The sequence below is a fragment of the Gadus macrocephalus genome, chromosome 5 (assembly GCF_031168955.1).
Source record: "Gadus macrocephalus chromosome 5, ASM3116895v1".
Lineage (NCBI taxonomy): Eukaryota > Metazoa > Chordata > Actinopteri > Gadiformes > Gadidae > Gadus > Gadus macrocephalus.
Window position 1 is genome coordinate 1,131,952 of NC_082386.1, and position 16,303 is coordinate 1,148,254.

At 44.0% G+C, this 16,303-nt stretch overlaps 1 protein-coding gene across 1 annotated transcript; it reads right to left on the reverse strand.

Moving 5' to 3' along the window:
- Positions 1 to 2,389: 2,389 nt before the first annotated feature.
- LOC132457131 (gap junction beta-4 protein-like) lies at positions 2,390 to 15,406 on the reverse strand. The gene is made up of 4 exons (XM_060051180.1): positions 15,166 to 15,406; positions 4,478 to 4,689; positions 4,052 to 4,353; positions 2,390 to 3,613 (listed from the first exon to the last, which is right to left on the reverse strand). Exons 2-4 carry the CDS (start codon positions 4,646 to 4,648, stop codon positions 3,286 to 3,288), a joined length of 801 nt encoding a protein of 266 aa, XP_059907163.1. The 5' UTR covers positions 4,649 to 4,689; positions 15,166 to 15,406; the 3' UTR covers positions 2,390 to 3,285.
- Positions 15,407 to 16,303: the final 897 nt, after the last annotated feature.

Sequence of the window (16,303 nt, forward strand, 5' to 3'; positions counted from 1 at the left end):
CTAGTGACATCATCAGAGAGTCGTATATGAAGCAATCATCATATAGTCTTTTTTGATTGTTTGAAAAGGTAACATTGACTGCAGTCCACTCAAACAAAAAACTGCATCTCTTGGGTTTCAAATTATATATCTCTTTCACCTCTCCTAGTAATATCTTGTAATAATCATTTTACCTACAAAGGTACTCTCAGAGGAGGAATCTTAGGAGATCCTTCCTCTGCTGTCAGTAATCTTGATTTATTAAAGAAACTGGGATTCAATATTCTTTGTCTGCTTCAGTTTAAAGAAACTGTTTCTTTGTTTTATTAGGGTTATCTTTTAAACTATACTATGTGGTAAGTTATTTTATGTTGTTATATTGTATTCTTCTAGCTATGTTAAAAATAAATGTTATATGCTACGCTATACAATGCTAGGTTATATATTTGTAATACTGTTGTTCAGTAGCTATTAATACAAACATATACAAATTATGCTTTTAGCTTCACTCTTTTTAATAGAGAGCTGTACGTCTAATTCTTCCTTTCTTCCGCATTCCATATTTTCTTTTCTTTTCAGTTTTATTATTGTGTGTTGAGTGTGGGTGGAGGTTTATATTTGCGTGTGTTTGCACTGTGTGGGTGCTGGCTGCGTCTACAAGTGTGAGAGAGCAGTCACATACAGAAAATAATAGATGTAGAGAAAAACACTGCTGATGCTCAGCTATGAGTCATGACCGCACACACAGGCACACAAACACACACACATACTACACACATTTGAGGCAACTCAAAACAGATATTCTCAAAGAGCATTTCCCTAAAACAGTTTAAGGATGGCTTGGAGATTTCTAACAAAATACTAAAATTATTGTTTTTAAATCTTACTTACCCTTCAATCTGAGACTAGTATTAAAACCTGTCCGTGACACGATACTGGCTCCTAGGCTTATTATGAATATTAAAAGTACTTTAGTAGGCCTACTATGACTCTGACAAGTAGGAGGAGGCTTCCTAGACACCTGTGACAGTGAGTTAATATATAGGGTGCTTTTGATAAGGCATGACATAGCAGCTGTTAGAAGCTGACAAAAGATAACGCATAATTGATCCAAGTCTTTCTGGGGTCTGGGAACAGTGCTGTGAGCAGACGAGAGGGGACAGAGGGAGAGAGAGAAGGAGAGGCACTGGGAAGCCAAGACACGCACGGGGAAAGTACGGTTATGGAGGCTTGTGTTTCAAGATAAGCAGAATGCCTGCTGTGATGAAAATGTTTGTCCCCATTTTTGTTCTCTTTTGGACTCTAATTTGAAGATGTTTATATATACATGTATAAATAAACATATACATGTTTATATATATATTTATAGATACAATATAAAACATATATGATTATATGCTTTGACTATTCTCAGCCTCAATTTGCAAGGCGCTTTGAATGTAAAATTATGCTACACTACTGAATGTTAATGTATATAGACATAAAACTAGGAAGGTCCATCAATTTCTTTATAGCTGAATGGTACTTTCAAACACATGGCTAGACACGTTCTAGCAAAGGCGCTTGAGCTCACAGGGGATGAATGGCTAAAAAAGAAAATCTAGGATAATTAGTTGGGACCTTTTGAAGCTTAAGGCGAAACAAATGTGCTCCATGACAAAAATGGTCCATCCTAAAAAAAGAAAAAACGGCATGTCCTACTTTGCTGCTGTTGAACGCTTCTAATTGGTTGCGTGTATGAGTCATTTGATACCATTGGATAAGCGTGAGTCAGATCCATCAGCCTGACTGCTACGCCTCTACAAGACATGCTACACAGTCCGTTGGTGAAGAGGAGGACTCAGCAACCAGGAGAGGATTGGTTAAAACCATTGCACAGGTGGGCAGGAAAGATCGAGAGGTACCAATTATGTTACATCATCATGAAAAAATGTGATACAGAGGAAAGCGTTGACTATAACTGAATAATGTGTACTTTGTGTGCAGTGTGTGTTTGTGTCCGCCCAACACATACAGCCTCTGTTACATTACAGGCCGCATACCTAACCCACCAATGTTATTCATGACAGACAACATTAATGTTATAGTATAATCTGGCTTTTTAAGAATCTGACAATAATTGTCTTGTATAATAATATTGTTGATTCATATTGCACTGCTTTCATACTTTTCTTAAAACTAGACCAACTAGGTTTTTTTAATAATATAGACGACACATGGTATTCTGCATTCAGTGCTTTTCTAACTTATGGCCACTTGAAAAGCGTTAGAAGTGCGTCACATCGACCTATTCATAAATCAACGGACTAAAGAAGTCCAGTCCACCAAATGCTACATAAAACCTGCCTGCTGTTATTTGAAATCTTAGGAATTACTACCATTTCAGGGGGACAAATGACAAATAATTAAGTTCATGAATTATTGTTATTATTGAAGAATCATTTATAACTTTTGGTAAAGTCTGGCAAAAATAAATGTTTCGATGGGAGCAGCATGTTGGGGGTTGGTTGACTGATGTTATTCCTTACAGTTCAAATCCGGTTCCAAAGAATTGTACTGTATGCATCTCCTGTGTTATTTGAAAGGACAATTAAAAACTGAACAAAACTACCAAGAAAAATAGATATTTAACAAAAATGTATGCCCACCTACTCTCCCAAAATCAAACAAAGAAAATATTATGGTGCATGAGTCAGGATGGTTTGCCTGCGTTCCGAATAACCAAGTGTATACTGACTATAATAATTTATATTTTCTTTGGTATTGTTGATTTTCTTTTACTTTATCTTATATACATGACTAATTATGTATTCTGGCAAGACATTTTGCAAGCACAGCAAAATATATATTTTTTGCATGGATGATGTGGTGTGAAACGGCTCCTAGATGGCGATATATTGTATTCCTTAGGTTGAGAATTGTCCCCAATACACATTGGTCCATCAGGAAGTTGAAACTCCATTTAGAAATGCTTGATTTCTCCTCCAGTCTTGGGTTGGTGTCTTTGGTTGGTTTCAAGGTCAGAACAGGGCTGGTGTTTGGTTGCAATTGGCCGACAGATGCTGAACATCAGTGCATTAAACTTCCATCGTTGTCTAAAATAGCATGAATACATGTCAAAAACCAGTCCCATCACCTTTCCCCATAACAACTATCCGTATGATTCATTTGGCCATCATATCTTTGATGTAGGATTACTAGGATTGTCTAATCCTAGTATATATATTTGACTTACAGTCCATCAACTGTAGCTGCTTTATTATAATTGTACTTTCATGGAGTGCAGGACAATGTTTTTTGAGTCCTCTACAGGGTTGTCGTGGTCTCCTTGGCTTTGTCCATCTTGCTTAAACTTTTGCTCTGAGGGGAATAGTGGCGGCGGGTTTGTGATCTGGGCGGGACCAGGTTTTTGATCTCGTGCCGCTCGGCGAATAGGAGCCTGTTAATGGAGTTCTGAACCCTGAGGGCTTTCTGAATCCGTTTGCCAATGAGGTACAACATCTCACACAAGCACATCAAGATGCAGATGGCGCTGGTGACTACCATGAACAGGGTGAAGATCTTCTTCTCTGTGGGACGGCTGATGAAGCAGTCCACGGTGTTGGGGCAGGGATCCAGGGAGCACTTGGACAACCTGATGGATGAACCAGGATATAGCAGAAATGATTAAAACAACCGCCAAAAACAAATCCACAGAAACAGATAAATAATGAGATACATACAAAGACACAAAAATAACATATAGATAACAATGTCTATCTGATATAATCAGATAGGTATATCTGAATAATGACAGAAAAAATGATCTGATATAATGTCATTAATTATATAATGACAATCTGATATAATTACATGAAAATGCTTACGATTATGCACCTTCATTTCATTGTGTAAATACACTGTATTTAACCCAATGACAAATAAATCTTTGATTCTATTCTATTCTATCTAACAAACAGGTGCTGGATATCAGCATGTTCTATTAGCGCACATATACAATCTTAAGAAAATCTATATCTAAATCTAGATATATGACAATAAAATGTAATAGTTTGCGTGTGTTTGTGGTGACCTGGGCATGTCATATCCGTGGTATATCCGATACAAAACGTAGAGAAACGAGGCGTCGAAGCCTGCCTTGAAGACCAGACTCAGCAGGTAGGTCCACCACAGCCCCCCCCTCTTCTTGCCCGGGTTGCTGTACAGGTGGGAGCCCTCGTGCAGTACGGTGTACTTAAGGTCCTTTTCCTCGCGCAGCTTCACGTGGGCCACCACCATGAGGGACGGGCAGGTGACGAAGATCAGTTGCAGGGCCCACAGACGGATGTGGGAGATGGGGAAGATGCTGTCATAGCACACGTTGGTACAGCCCGGCTTGAAGGGGAACAAGGGGGGGAAGTAGTTATCAACGGGCCGTTGGGTTAAAGGTTGATAACACACAGTGAGCACACAGAGAATTTGTTGTTTTCATTTATTTCAGGCTCCACCTTTTCCTTACCTGTTTCGTATTACAGACAAAATCTTTGTTTTCGTCACCCCAAACTCTTTGAGCTGCAACCACAAAGACCATGACCCGAAACACAAAGACCATGGACAGCCACAAGCGGCCGAACACGGTGGAGTACTTGTTAACCCCGCTGATCAGGCTCTCCAGGCCGGACCAGTTCATCGCTGCTGCCTGACGAGCCCTTGCTTATCTCCACCAACACCCTGAAACAAAGAAATAGAAGGAGTTCTAGATGAATAGACGATGATGTTATATAATGAAATCCACTGCACACATCCAGTTAAAAAAAAAATCGGTACACTAAAGTAATAGTTATAATAAACTTTATAGCCTACTGATGTATAAATTGTCCACTCACAGACATGACGTGTTTATATTGAGGCTGGAGTGAGTAAACCACTCAACCAATACTGGGCTTAATCTTTTTATTGGTATCGAGATGTGTTAAACAACCTTTTTGGTCATGAATGTCTTTTTAAGGTTGAGACCAGACTTCCACAAACAAAACCTAGTTCTAACGCCATGATTGTTTTGGTTTTGGAGTACAAATTCAACATTAATTTCAGTTAAGGAATGACGCAAAGGGGCCTATTATCTATTCTGTTTGCAGTGAGGTCAGGCACATTAAATAAGACCTAACACCAAGCTTATCGATGCATGAAGAAGGTGTTAAAATGGTCTGAGGATTCACGACTCAGGAGGAGAAGTGGATCCGTGTGAAAGATAACACATATCTTCTCCATAACTTGGTTATAATTGCATGACTTGATCAGATTGTGAGCAATAAAGCCTGGCGCTCATAGTGCTTCACTTAGTCTTTCAATCTGCTTGAGAACTGAGAATGTTACAAAAGTACCGCCTGGAAGACTTGGAAGTGGCTCAAACCATTGGCTACCCAGATAAAAGCTGAATTCAGAGAGACAGTGCTACGTTAACAATATTATAGTGAGCTGTATGTGCTGAAGTCTGCTCGATCGACGTGCTGCCACCTGTCGGAGGTCAATGGGATTACTGTCAAGGCAACATAAGGAGGCTACTAGCAGCATCGATGGCAGATGTCTGGCTTGCAAATCATTATTGTTCAAATAAAAGTATATTTGAATCATCACTCAAGGACGAGGCCGGAATAATTCTGTGTTTTTCGTTTTTGAAAGATGAATGCTGAATGGCAAAAGATAGGCTAGCCTACTTGTGCTTCAGTGCCAATATTTTTTTTATATTATTTCCTTTGTATCAGTTAATGTTAATAAATTTAATCGATTTAACTCAAACATTTATTTAACTCAAATTATTCCTGAAATTGAGGAAACAGATTCACGTCAAGGCAATAAGTATACATAGACAAAATGATGCCTTGTAGGCATTTAAATAACTGTCATTGTCTAGTTTTCATAAACTACAGTATTATTCAGACACCGTGTTCAAAGCCCTGCAAGAAGATGTTGCCAACTTTCGCAACATGTTGAAAATAAGTACATTATACTTTAATTGTGTACCAGTCTGACACATGACATTAATCCTCCATAAAATTACCATTGACATGTGTGACTTTCTAAATTGTTAAGGAGAGGCAAACATGTCTTATGGTTGTGATATACTAGGTATATCACAATGCCTAGTATATCACTAGGTATTGTGATATACTAGGTATATCACAACCATAAGATAAATCCAGTGTTAGATATCACGGGAACCTGCTCAGAGCACCGGCCATGAGGGCCTTCTGTGCGTCTTTGTTTTTCTGTTCTGGATCAATTCAGATCTGGTTTGAGTGTTTGAGGCTGGGGGTCAAAATGGAGGGCTTTCTTTCTTTGTAAAACTGCATGCCAATTTAGACTGAAACCATAAGCACACATACACAAACACACACACAAACACACACACACACACACACACACACACACACACACACACACACACACACACACACACACACACACACACACACACACACACACACACACACACACACACACATGCATGCACACAGGGACACATGCACCAATACATAAATACATGTACACACAAACACACACAAATCTACACAAAAACACACACACACACACACCAAACAACCCCTCGGTTGCTAGGTCTCTGTACAGCATGTTGCCACGGAGACGACTCCATCCACAGAATGGAATCGGCACCTCCCACTCTCCATTCAAACACTTGAAAAGCACGCACAGATTTTAATATTATTCTACTTGTAATTTTTAAAGCATAAAGATTTGACATAAAAGGTCATTTGAAGTTAACTAAGCTCTCTTTAGTGTTTCAAATGTATTCCTAGTAATGAGTGAATGTTTAGATAAGATAAGATATCTGTAAATGTTGTCGTGTTATCAGTAAATACAGGCAAGGTTGGCATATAATTTGGGTCCATGCTATTGTCAAAACCCTTTATCACATCACCCATATCTCTACAGTAAATATATCATAGATCATTTTGTCAGAGCCCAATTCAAATTAAAATAACTCCACAACATGACCAAAGCAACAATCTACTATAACAAACTATCCATTGATGATGGATTATTTGTAATTATAGGATTATTGATTGTTTGTCATTTGAAAAAGTGAGTGTTAAGTATGGCGACACATTAGTGCCATAATTCACTAATGTGATAAAAGATGCATTCGGGCGTATTATATTATTCCACACGCGTAGATATTTATGGCAAGCCGAGTGTGCCACAATTCGACTTCAATTAAACACGTTCTGAAACGCCAGCACGCGTGCCCAGAACGCGTTTTGGTTTTCCAGAACGCGTTCCGGCGTTTCAGCGCGCGCGCCCAGAACGCGTTCCGGCGTTTCAGCGCGCGCGCCCAGAACGCGTTCTGGCATTTCAGCGCGCGCGCCAAGAACGCGTTCCGGCATTTCTGCGGGCGCGCTCAGAACGCATATTAGCATATTAACAGCACGCGTGCTGTTTTTTAATTATGTTATCATAGTTGCCACGGCACTTACCATACACAATGTTCGGTCAAGTAGCTTAGATAGTGTATAGTCAAAGTGTATGTACTTGTAGTGTTCACCACCTCCACATTAACCACCTAATTTGAAACATCTTAACATCTTTCGACTTTAAGAACGACACAACAGAAAAGATTCGCGAAAGAAGAGCTCTGGTCTCGACTGATGTTGTCTGTGTGTTTGCCCTAGCATATGATCAGGTGAAAACGGCTCAAATCGATTGGCTGAGAAAATTGAGGGGAGGAGCGCATTAGCATATTAACAGCACGCGTGCTGTTAATATGCGTTCTGAGCGCGCGCGCAGAAATGCCGGAACGCGTTCTTGGCGCGCGCGCTGAAATGCCAGAACGTGTTCTGGGCGCGCGCGCTGAAACACCGGAACGCGTTCTGGGCGCGCGCGCTGAAACGCCGGAACGCGTTCTGGAAAACCAAAACGCGTTCTGGGCACGCGTGCTGGCGTTTCAGAACGCGTTTAATTGAAGTCGAATTGTGGCACACTCGGCTTGCCATAGATATTAACTGCGAGCGCGCAAATTACCTCTGCGCGCGCAAAACAGCCTCTCGCGAATGATGTTCTGCTCTCGCGCGCAAATTTAGTTTTGGCACTATGGGGGAGGGAACCAAGGCAGTGCGGGCTTTCCTATGATTGGCCGTTTCTGAAGCGCGATATTTGATTGACAGCCCTCCTCTCATTCAATTCTGAATTGTACAATAAATGGCTGAAACGACAGTTATGTATTGTAACTCTAGATTCTATGAGTATAGGCGCAGCCTTTTAAGGCTATCGCTATTGGGTTATCCCTAGGCGTGAGCCGTTGCACTGAAAAATTTGTACTCCCCGCCCACCAACAGTGTGGGCCTCAATTACGTCCGCGTGCGGCGTGCCTCAACGACGTCCGCATTTCGCAGATATAGTCGGGCGCCGGCGGACGTTCCGCTCCCAATAAACAGCTTTTCTTCAGCTATTTAAAGGACAATGAGGCCGACACTTAAAAGGCTGCGCCTATACTCATAGAATCTAGAGTTACAATACGTAACTATCGTTTCAGCCATTTACAGTACAATTCAGAATTGAATGAGAGGAGGGGTGAGGAGGGCTGTCAATTAAATATCGCGCTTCAGAAACGGCCAATCATAGGAAAGCCCACCCTGCCTTGGTTCCCTCCCCCATAGTCCTCATCCTCATCCTCATCCGCTTATCCGGGGTCGGGTCGCGGGGGGAGCAGCTCAAGCAGGGGGCCCCAGACTTCCCTTTCCCGGGCCACATTGACCAGCTCTGACGGGGGGATCCCGAGGCGTTCCCAGGCCAGTGTTGAGATATAATCTCTCCACCTAGTCCTGGGTCTTCCCCGAGGTCTCCTCCCCACTGGACGTGCCTGAAACACCTCCCAAGGAAGGCGCCCAGTGGGCATCCTTACCAGATGCCCGAACCACCTCAGCTGACTCCTTTCTAAGTAAAGGAGCAGCGGCTCTAATCCGAGTTCCTCACGGATGGCTGAGCTTCTCACCCTATCCCTAAGGGAGACGCCAGCCACCCTTCTGAGAAAACTCATCTCGGCCGCTTGTACCCGCGATCTCGTCCTTTCGGTCATCACCCAGCCCTCATGACCATAGGTGAGGATAGGAACGAAGATCGACCGGTAGATCGAGAGCTTTGCCTTGCGGCTCAGCTCTCTTTTCGTTACAACGGTGCGGTAAAGCGAACGCAATACCGCCCCCGCTGCTCCGATTCTCCGGCCAATCTCACGCTCCATAGTACCCTCACTCGCGAACAAGACCCCGAGGTACTTGAACTCCTTCACTTGGGCTAAGGACTCATTTCCTACCCGGAGTAAGCAATCCACCGGTTTCCTGCTAAGAGTCATGGCCTCAGATTTAGCGGTGCTGATCCTCATCCCAGCCGATTCACACTCGGCCGCCAGCCGATCCAGTGAGTGCTGAAGGTCACAGGCCGATGATCCAATGAGGACCACATCATCTGCAAAAAGCAGTGACGAGATCCTCAGACCACCGAACTGCAACCCCTCCCCACCACGACTACGCCTCGATATCCTGTCCATGTATATCACAAACAGGATTGGTGACAAGGCGCAGCCCTGGCGGAGACCAGCACCCACTGAGAACGAAACTGACTGCCGAGAACACGAACACAGCTCTCGCTTTGGGAGTACAAAGATTGGATGGCCCTGAGGATAGACCCCCTTACCCCATACTCCCGCAGCACCTCCCACAGTTTCTCCCGGGGGACCCGGTCATACGCCTTCTCCAGATCCACAAAACACATGTAGACCGGATGGGCATACTCCCAGGCCCCCTCCAGGATCCTTGCGAGAGTGAAGAGCTGGTCCGTAGTTCCACGTCCGGGGCGAAAACCGCATTGTTCCTCTTCAATCTGAGGTTCGACGATCGGCCGAACCCTCCTTTCCAGCACCTTGGAGTAGACTTTACCAGGGAGGCTGAGAAGTGTGATACCCCGGTAATTGGCACACACTCTCTGGTCCCCCTTTTTGAACAGGGGAACCACCACCCCGGTTTGCCACTCCTTTGGCACTGTACCCGACTCCCACGCGATGTTGAATAGGCGTGTCAACCATGACAGCCCCTCAACACCCAGAGCCTTTAGCATTTCTGGCTGGATCTCATCAATCCCTGGGGCTTTGCCACTGCGGAGATGTTTGACTACCTCAGTGACCTCCACCAGGGAAATTGACGACGAAACACCATCAACCTCGAGCTCTGCCGCCAACATAGAGGGCGTGTTATTCGGATTCAGGAGTTCCTCAAAGTGTTCCTTCCAACGTCCGACGACCTCCTCAGTTGAGGTCAACAGAGTCCCATCCTTACTGTACACAGCTTGGATGGTTCCCCGTTTCCCCCTCCTGAGGTGCCGGATAGTCTTCCAGAAACACTTTGGTGCCAACCGAAAGTCCTTCTCCATGGCCTCTCCGAACTTCTCCCACACCCGCTGCTTAGCCTCCGACACGGCAGCCGCTGCAGCCCTTCGAGCCTGTCGGTACCCTGCAACCGAGTCAGGAGTCCTCCAGGATATCATATCCCGGAAGGCCTCCTTCTTCAGTCGGACGGCTTCCCTGACCACCGTAGTCCACCACGGTGTCCGAGGGTTACCGCCCCTTGAGGAGCCTAAGACCCTGAGGCCACAGCTAGCCACCGCAGCTTCAGCAATGGAGGCTTTGAACACCGCCCACTCCGGCTCAATGCCCCCAACCTCCACAGGAATGCCAGAAAAGCTCCGCCGGAGGTGTGAGTTGAAGATACCTAGGACGGGGGCCTCCTCCAGACGTTCCCAGTTCACCCGCACTACTCGTTTGGGCTTACGAGGTCTATCCGGAAATTTCCCCCATTCCCTGATCCAACTCACAACCAGATGGTGGTCGGTTGACAGTTCCGCCCCTCTCTTTACCCGAGTGTCCAAAACATGCGGCCTCAGATCAGATGACACGATCACGAAATCGATCATCGATCTTCGGCCTAGGGTACTCTGGTACCAGGTACACTTATGAGCACCCTTATGTTCGAACATGGTGTTTGTTATGGATAATCCATGACTAGCACAGAAGTCCAATAACAAACGACCGCTCGGGTTTAGATCAGGGAGGCCGTTCCTCCCCACCACGCCTCTCCAGGTGTCTCCATCGTTGCCCACGTGGGCGTTGAAGTCTCCCAGCAGAACTACGGAGTCCCCTACTGGAGCCCCATACAGGACTCCATTCAGGGTCTCCAATAAGGCTGAGTACTCTGAGCTGCTGTTTGGTGCATACGCACAAACAACAGTCAGAGTTTTCCCCCCTACAACCCTTAGGCGCAGGGAGGCGACCCTCTCGTCTACCGGGGTAAACTCCAACACCGCGGCGCTCAGCCGGGGATTTATGAGTATCCCCACACCTGCCCGGCGCCTCACGCCCTTGGCAACTCCGGAGAAGAATAGAGTCCAACCCTTATCCAGGAGTACGGTACCAGAGCTGAGACTGTGCGTGGAGGTAAGCCCCACCAGATCTAACTGATAGCGCTCCACCTCCCTCACAAGCTCCGGTTCCTTTCCCCACAGCGAGGTGACGTTCCACGTCCCCAGAGCCAGCTTCTGCCGCCCGGGTCTGGTCCGTCGAGACCCCTGACCTTCGCTGCCACCCATGTGGCTGCGCACCCGACCCCAACGGGTCTTCCCACAGGTGGTGGGCCCATGGGATGAAGAGAGGGGGGGTTCCACGTAGTTTGTTCGGGCTGTGCCCGACCGGGCTCCGTGGCAAACCCGGCCACCAGGCGCTCGCCATCGAGCCCTCCGTCTGGGCCTGGCTCCAGACGGGGGCCCCAGGCTTCCTCCGGGCCGGGTCACATCTCCTCTTTTTTCGTTATTCATTGGAGTTTTATGAACCATTCTTAGTCTGGCCCCTCACCTGAGACCACTCTGCCATGAGAGACCCTACCAGGAGCACAAGGCTCCAGACAACACAGCTCTCAGGTTCACAGGGACACGCAAACCTCTCCACCACGATAAGGTGACGGTTCCAGGAGAGGCTGGAACCGTCACCCATAGTGCCAAAACTAAATTCGCGCGCGAGAGCAGAACATTATTCGCGAGAGGCTGTTACGGGCGAGAGGCTGTTTTGCGCTCGCAGAGGTAATTTGCGCGCTCGCAGTTAATATCTACGCGTGTGGAATAATATAATGCGCCCGAATGCATCTTTTATCACATTAGTGAATTATGGCACTAATGTGTCGCCATAGTTAAGATGTTTCGATGTTTAATGTTCAGATATTAAAATGCTATTAAAACATCCTTGTCATATGCAGAGTGAACTAACAGAAACATGTTTTATGATACTCATGGAACACATTTGACCATTTAAGTTTGTTATATATTTGCTTATATTTAAAGCAAGTGTATAGTTAGCTTTATGGGAAAAATTAGATGTATATGATGAATGTACTCCTTGAGAGCATTACATTGTATTCTGTTAGAGATATCTATGAAGATCCTTAGTCCGGCCCAAACAGGCCATCTGCCAAGTGGAAGGTTCAGATGAAGGTCGTGGTCCACTCCCCAGCCATTTTAATTCATTAGATGAATTAATTCAAATAGAAAATAAATTGTGGTGCATTGACTTCAAAGCAGATCAAACTTCCCCACAGGGCGTCTTTAGAGAAGAGGATCATTTATGTTTGTGTATACGTGTGTACATGTGTGTGTATCCATGCGTGTACAAGCAGGTGTGTGTTTGTGTATTTGTGTGTGCATGTTTCTGTCTGTATTTGTGTCTGTCTGTGTCTATGTATGTGTATATGTGTGTTTGTGGGACAACCCTTGCCGAAAGAGGCCTCCTGCTTTCTGCCCATTGTCATATAATTCACCGCTTTCTCCAGAGCACTGTATGATATATATATTTATAACTTATAAATAAGACAATAACAGATGCTTATAACACAAATATAATATGTAAAACAAAAGTGCATCTGAATGGCAGTTTTCTCCATGAAACTTGTTTTCTTATGTAATGTATTGAACAGGTTTCCTCCTAACATAACGAAACATACAAACAAAAGCAGATTTAGATAAGATAGTACTGTGATTAAAGATGAACCATCTTGAATGTTTTATGATGTCATGAGAGAAGTTCAAGTTGTCTTGACGTGAGTATGACATACATATATATATATATATATATTTGATTGGTTGTAATATTGACTGTTCTGAATGTTGTTTCTTTGTGTCGTGTCCATGTCTAATTCCAGATCAGGGAAGAACTAGCATAATTGATGCAGTGTTTGGAAAGGAGACAAATATTTAGATCTCGGGTGGAGCCTTTCTTCTGTATCCAGAGAACTGTTAACACATTACTGTCTGGATTACCAAGACCAGTGCCTTAGATAGGCCTTACTATCGTTAAAGCTGTGGAACCATTGCACAAAAAAGCCCTCTGACCCTGGTTAGTCCTAATCAGTATATGGGGAAAGACAGACTTAGGCCCAATCTCAATACTTCCCCTTACCCCTTATCTTCCCCCTTACCCTTGAAGTTGCGCGTTCATGTGAGAGCTAGTGGTGTCTCAATACCCAATTTGATCAAGATTAAGGGATAAGATTGAGTGCTATGTACCCCTTATTTTTAAGATGATTTGAGAGCTCACTTGCTCCTCCAAGGGCTATCCCAGAGCACATAGCGAAACCGGGAATTTTCAAAAAAACATGGCTGCTTGATGCGAGGAATATTTTACAGCTATCTACACAACTTTTTATATGTTTATAATGACTCGGTTTGATCTGAAATGTGCTACACGAACGATGCATAGTATTGTAGGTCTTAACTGAAGCTTTCAAACTGTAGTTTTAGGATACAATTAGCGCGTATACCACCACTCCATTGGCTTATATGGTAGCTTGCCAGCTAGATGCTAGGCCTGCTGCAGCGGATTCGAATTGTATCCGAATCCGTTCGGTTCGTTTACCACAGTTCGGAGCATTCTGGAGATCCGCGGATTTCGGTTTCATGAAGGCATTGCCTTATGTAGCGTATTTTGCCTACCGTAGCCTACGTCCGATACAAAAGGGTGTTTAGGACCCAGCGGAATGCATTCTCTCCAGTGCTGCCCGAGCCAATGAGACGTTTCCCGCCCCTCCCTTCAGCCTGTCAGCGTTCAAAACAAACTGGGCTTTAAACTTCGTTGCGCTCGTCGCCAGAGTTCTAAGCCTCGTCGGCCGTTATCCCTTACATGTTACACTCAGTGCACCATGTTTTCAAATGCATTTAGGGGAACATTTATTGCACAAAAAAGCCTTGCAAGTTGTCTGATTGCAGTCAATTAACACATTGCAAATAGCCTGTGGGTCTCATTCATTTTTGTGTTTCTCCCCCAAAGTCCGCCTTTTTACTATCACGGACATGATCCGAACCGTATCCGAAACCGAGGCCCAAAACGGTTATCTGAACCGAACCGTGGACACACTGATCCGTTTCACCACTATGCTACACACACCCTCAACTCTTCAACGATGGCGGCAGCATCTAAGATATATATATATATATATATATATATATATATATATATATATATATATATATATATCGCTCTTCTTCTCTGGCTTTTATTGGCGTTTCGGCGCTCTGGTGACGGGGCAGCCAGCTGGCGACGATGAATGATGACGTACCCGAAACAGAGTGGCGTCTCATTTCATAGGGGAAAGATCTCAGCCCTTGGCCCTTACACTTGCAAGTGCTAGGGTTAAGACAAAGGCAAAGACAAAGCAAAAGGGGCAAGGGGAAGAATCGAGATTCGGCCTTAGACTACTTCTGTCTACTTCTGACTACTTAAAGTGAAGCAATAAGGCCCATCGGAGAAACACTAATGTGAGAATGAGAAAGTAGAACTTTCTGTTCTAACTTCTCCGTTGTTTTCAATCAGAAACAAACCGGAATACCTGATGCTCACTTATGTATTCACAACACATCACAAACTCCTAACTATATTGAATTCCTAACTAAGTTGTAAAGTAGGGATCAGAAGAATATATACCAGTGGGGTTCACAATTTAATGAACAACATTGCATAGAAAAATAAATCTCCATCTATATTCATGTTAAGTTAAATCCCAACCCATGGTTTTTGTTGCTGTTGTGAATTGCTCAATGCATTCTTGGCAAAAGCCACAACTGAAGTTGAATACAGAATACAGACAGTATAACTGAACTTACCTGTAAACAGTGCCTGGGTGGGAAGACAGCTAGACAGTTAGGCGATCCAAGTAGATCCACAGAAGTTCACAGAAAACGATTGAACAGTATACGGGCTACTATTGTCAGTCTATTATATTGCTTTCAGCCTTTCTATGCTCTCCTCTCTGCTTCCATCTTAGAAATCCTGCCAAACCAGATCCAGTATGAGTCACGTTACCCAATGTTTTCCCCCTCCACACACACACACACACACGCACGCACGCACACACACACACACACACACACACACACACACACACACACACACACACACACACACACACACACACACACACACACACACACACACACACACACACACACACACACGCCTACACCCATAAATACCTCCACAAAACATGTGAAACAAATTTTAGACAAAAAAAGATAATTCTGAAAAAAATGACTATTATTATTACTTTCGTTCAATGATATTGACAATTTGAACTCAATGTAGGGCTGTTGTGAGAGAAAGGGTTTATTAACCCATGTCTCACTCAATGTCCTACTGAGACCTGTTTCTTCTAGTGTATGACTCTGGCTGTTGTGCACACTATTCTCTAATTCAGGAAAACCTTAGATGTTTTCTCAAAGAGAGGGCTCTGTTAATGAGCGGTGGAGGGTTCAGCCCATGGTGGTTGAAACAAAACCACGGCTCCCTGCCCGACAAGACCGGGCACGTCGTGTACGGAGCTATTTGAAATGTGTGCGCAACTGCGCATGCATCAGAGCAACAAAAGAGAGAATGGCAGTGACGTGCTTCGCTAGACTGGGTAGCCCCGCCCATTCTGCCGGCGATTTGAGTTCGCCCTGCAGAAGGTGCAACGTGCAATCTATGATGAAGCTTGGTTTGGCCAGGCTAGTTTTTCCACTACTCATCTGTTGGGCTGAAAAAAAAAAAAGAAAAGCTGTAGGGCAATAGGTAGGCTGCACAATAAGGAAAATTTGATTTCTAAGTTTTTATTTCACTTTGTGTTGTTTTTTGTTATTATTAATTTATTGTAATAATATCTATCTATATATATATATATATATATATATATATATATATATATATATATATATATATATATATATATATATAGATATATATATATATATATATATATATATATTG